The sequence below is a fragment of the Anser anser genome, assembly GCF_964211835.1.
Source record: "Anser anser genome assembly, contig: HAP1_SCAFFOLD_198, whole genome shotgun sequence".
Lineage (NCBI taxonomy): Eukaryota > Metazoa > Chordata > Aves > Anseriformes > Anatidae > Anser > Anser anser.
Window position 1 is genome coordinate 173,006 of NW_028153697.1, and position 3,688 is coordinate 176,693.

At 35.0% G+C, this 3,688-nt stretch overlaps 1 protein-coding gene across 1 annotated transcript; it reads left to right on the top strand.

Annotated features, from left to right (window-relative positions):
* Positions 1–510: 510 nt before the first annotated feature.
* LOC310891619 (adhesion G-protein coupled receptor V1-like) lies at positions 511–2,983 on the top strand. Its single transcript, XM_083853864.1, has 3 exons — positions 511–598; positions 1,219–1,421; positions 2,075–2,983. The coding sequence occupies exons 2-3, from the start codon at positions 1,266–1,268 to the stop codon at positions 2,228–2,230; spliced, it is 312 nt and encodes a 103-aa protein (XP_083709990.1). The 5' UTR covers positions 511–598; positions 1,219–1,265; the 3' UTR covers positions 2,231–2,983.
* Positions 2,984–3,688: the final 705 nt, after the last annotated feature.

The following is a 3,688-nucleotide window of genomic DNA, read 5'->3' on the forward strand; positions in this document are numbered from 1 at the left end:
GTGGTATAATAAGCTCAATTTATTTGCTCTCTAAATTGGATTAATCACTGTAATGTCTCTTCATAAGCATAATTTCAAAAAGATTTTAAAATTTATCAGATATTTCATGTTCAGTACATGGAAATTAAACTCTGCTTTTGTGAAGATATACAAAACCAACCAAACAAGTATTTATTATCACTTATTTATGTAGTTTGAAACAATTCAGAAAATATGCCTTCCATTTCCAGTAGCTTGGAAGCATTGTTTTTGGAAAGCATATTCTAGACATAAAATGTTATCTTAGAAATTAGTTGAATTTATGTGGAGAGCAAAAATAGTGTCCTTTGCTTTCAGAACTATACAGCAGATACAGCTGACTGACTAATCAAAGAATGTTGCATGGTTTGATTTCTCCATGATTTGGTCCTTCTCTAGGTGTTAAATTTGCATGTTATTGATGATGACATTCCGGAGTTAAATGAATATTTCCGTGTGACATTAGTCTCTGCAGTGTCTGGAGATGGGAAACTAGGTTCAACTCCTACCAGTGGAGCAAGTATAGATCCAGAAAAGGAAACTACTGATATCAGCATCAAAGCCAGTGACCACCCATACGGTAACAATGATGGGAATTATACAGCTTTGTTTCAGATTATTGTGTAGTTCTTTCCAGTCAGATGAAAACTTTGCTTGGTTGTAATAGTTGAGGAAGCAATCTCATATATTCCACTTTATCTAACTTGAATTAATTCATTGTTTATATACATGAATGAATACTGAATTAGTTTTCTTTTATAATTTTACAAAAAGGCCTCAAATCTTCCCTGCCCAAACAAGCAATGATTCTCTTGTGAGGGCAAATAAAGGCTCTGCATGTAGTTGATCCTGTCCAGGTTTTTCATCAAATGAGAATTCCTGACAATGAGAGTCATTTCTCCATATGTCTTGTACCAGTAAATACGCAAAACCGTGGCCTGTGAGGCTCTTTTGGGAAGAGAAGGTTTTATTATTGTGCTGTGCCTTTTATCAAGACTGACAAGAATATCAGTGAGAGAGGGTAAGGCACACAGCACATCTCTGGAAATAGTGTGATTGAGGCTTAAGGGTATACTGGTATATGTGGTTTTTAATTTCAGAACCATCACAAGATATGTTATCAATCACTTTATTTAAATTGTTTATCATCTTTAAAATTTGTTATGAAAAGCCATGTAAGTAGTAATTCTTGTCTTCCAGGTCTGCTCCAGTTCTCTGTGGGGCCACCTCCTCAGCCAGGTGATAAAATGATTCTTCCAGCCTCTTCTGTGCCCCATATTACTATTAAAGAAGAAGCTGGACACGTCAGATTACTGGTAGTTCGTGCACAAGGCCTTCTTGGAACAGTTCTGGTGGAATACAGAACAGTGCCAGTCACAGCTTTCAGTCCCAAAGATTATCAGGTATGGCAACTGCCAAGGTGGTATAATTGTTTTGGAATTAATTAGAGTTATTTATCGTGGAGATAGCTTTCAGTTTGACTGCTCTAGCCCAGCTATGATTCTTTCACAGAAAGACTACTTTACAAGGTGATGTGGCAAATGGATATGTAATATTCACTTAAAAATATACATCATGTGACTTCTCCATTCTTTTCTCTGCAGTAAGTTGCATTGTCTAGGAAAAGCCTCTGGTTTTGAACTTTTTTTTTTTTTCTTAACAGAGTTTCCAGTGTAGCAATTTGTGAGTTTTGCTGTTGTTACAGACCATATTATTCAAGTGCATGTACAGGTTAACATTATGCTTGTACATACTGGGATTTGTATATGCCTAGCAAAATAACCTGCATGTATCTGCACTTGCTTGTCCAACTGATCATTTGTGCAGAAAAATAAGAAAAATGTACATGAATGCAGATGCTCACCAGTATGTCAACTTAGATGTCTTCTTCTTTTTTTTTTTCTTTTGTAAAACAGATTTTTCAGATTTTTTTTTAAAGCTTAAGTGAGCAAAAGTAGATGTTTTGAAAAAGACAAAATGAAGGTTCTGTTTCTTTTTTTTATATGGATGAAAACATTAGACTTGAACAAAAATATGAAGAGCTCTTATATTGCAGGCTGTTGTGGGTACACTGGAATTTCAGCCAGGAGAAAGATACAAGTACATTACTGTTAACATCACTGATAATACTATTCCTGAATTAGAAAAAACGTTTAAAGTGGAGCTGTTGAACCCAGAGGGAGGAGGTAAGGCACATATATCAGGCCCTTAGTTGTATTTTCATGACCTCTACTCGTTCATAAAAATCTTGTCTTTCTTGGCATTATTTTCTATGTTATTTCTGAAAACAAACAAAAAGCACCTCTACATCCCCACCCCCATACAGCTGTCTTTTTTCGTAGGGAAGAACTGTTCCTCAGTTCTTTTCTTAATCCTTGGTGGAAACAACCAGATCCCATAGCAAGTATATTATTACCATGTATTAGGGAAAGTGTATCACTGCCATCTGTTAGGTCATCTAAAGGCAATTGCTGCTTTTCACTTTGTATAACTTCATGGTTGGTAATGAGAACTAAAATAATGCAAAAATATATTAGCAATATGTTGCATTTCAAAAATATGGAATATTTATAAAATATTTAAGGCTAAACAGTCAAAGTGTTGTGTTTTTGTTTGTTTGTTTTGGTTTTTTTTTGTTTTGTTTTGTTTTTTCTTCCACATGAGTGAAATCAGAAGAACTGCAATACATAGGTCAAATGGATTATAGCAGTAATAGGCTGTGGATGTTGAGGGCCATAGGGAGTTTGCTGAGCTGTAGCTGCAGAGGTAGCTCGTAGATAACTGTCTGTAAGAACAAGACAAACACTTGAAAGAATTATTGGTTTGAAGGGCTAGTCTGAAGGGACGGCAAAGCATAGTGGTGCTGCCACATAAACCCCTGAATACCTTACAGATTTTTTTTTCCATTTGAGAAAAATTTTAACGGAGATTGTAAAGCTTGTTGGAGGGAAAAGTAATTAGAAACACTGACAGCCATAAATTGATTTTTTTTTTTTAAACTGATGTTATTTTTTTAAACAATTCAGAAATTGCAAGTGTGGTCCCTTCTGGGAGGATGTATCAGATTTCCTTGAATTAATCCAGCTCTCTGCTATGATTGTATGTGTCTATGGTGCAACATGGTCTCAGTGATTCTTTTGGTAAAGTCTTGAGACTTTTCACGTATTTTGTCTTTTTGGTTGAATAGTTGTTTTGTTAAAAGGAGTCAAACTTTTCTCTTTCAAATTGTTGTGACAGAAAATTTACAACTAACTTTAGTAATCCAGTAACTATATAGCCTTTTTAAAATGAGCCTTCTTTTTGGCCTTTCCAACACAAACACAAAGCTTATGAAGTCCCCATTAGTTAAGTTTTCTGCAGATTTTCCCAACATTTTCACTTTGTGAGAAAATATTAGAATAAGGAGCTTGAGGGACTTTATCGTCTCCCCTACCTTTTTTTTTTTTTTTTTTTTCAATTTAGATTCCTCCATGACAAGCCTCAGTTAGGAGTGAGAAAGGGGAAATACAAAATGGGGACACAAAGAGGGAAAGAGAGGAAAGATAAACTATGTGTATGTGTTTTCTTTCATTCTGACTTCCCATTGCTATTTCCAATGTCATAAATTAAGTAAGAGGTGGCATATGTAAATATTTCAGTCTTTATTAGAACTCCTGTACACTTTCAGAAG

Coding starts and splice junctions, on each gene's coding strand:
- LOC310891619 (XM_083853864.1), top strand. CDS start 1,266: ATGATTCTTCCAGCCTCTTCTGTGCCCCATATTACTATTAAAGAAGAA. Junction 1,422..2,074: donor TCAGTCCCAAAGATTATCAG/GTATGGCAACTG, acceptor CTTATATTGCAG/GCTGTTGTGGGTACACTGGA.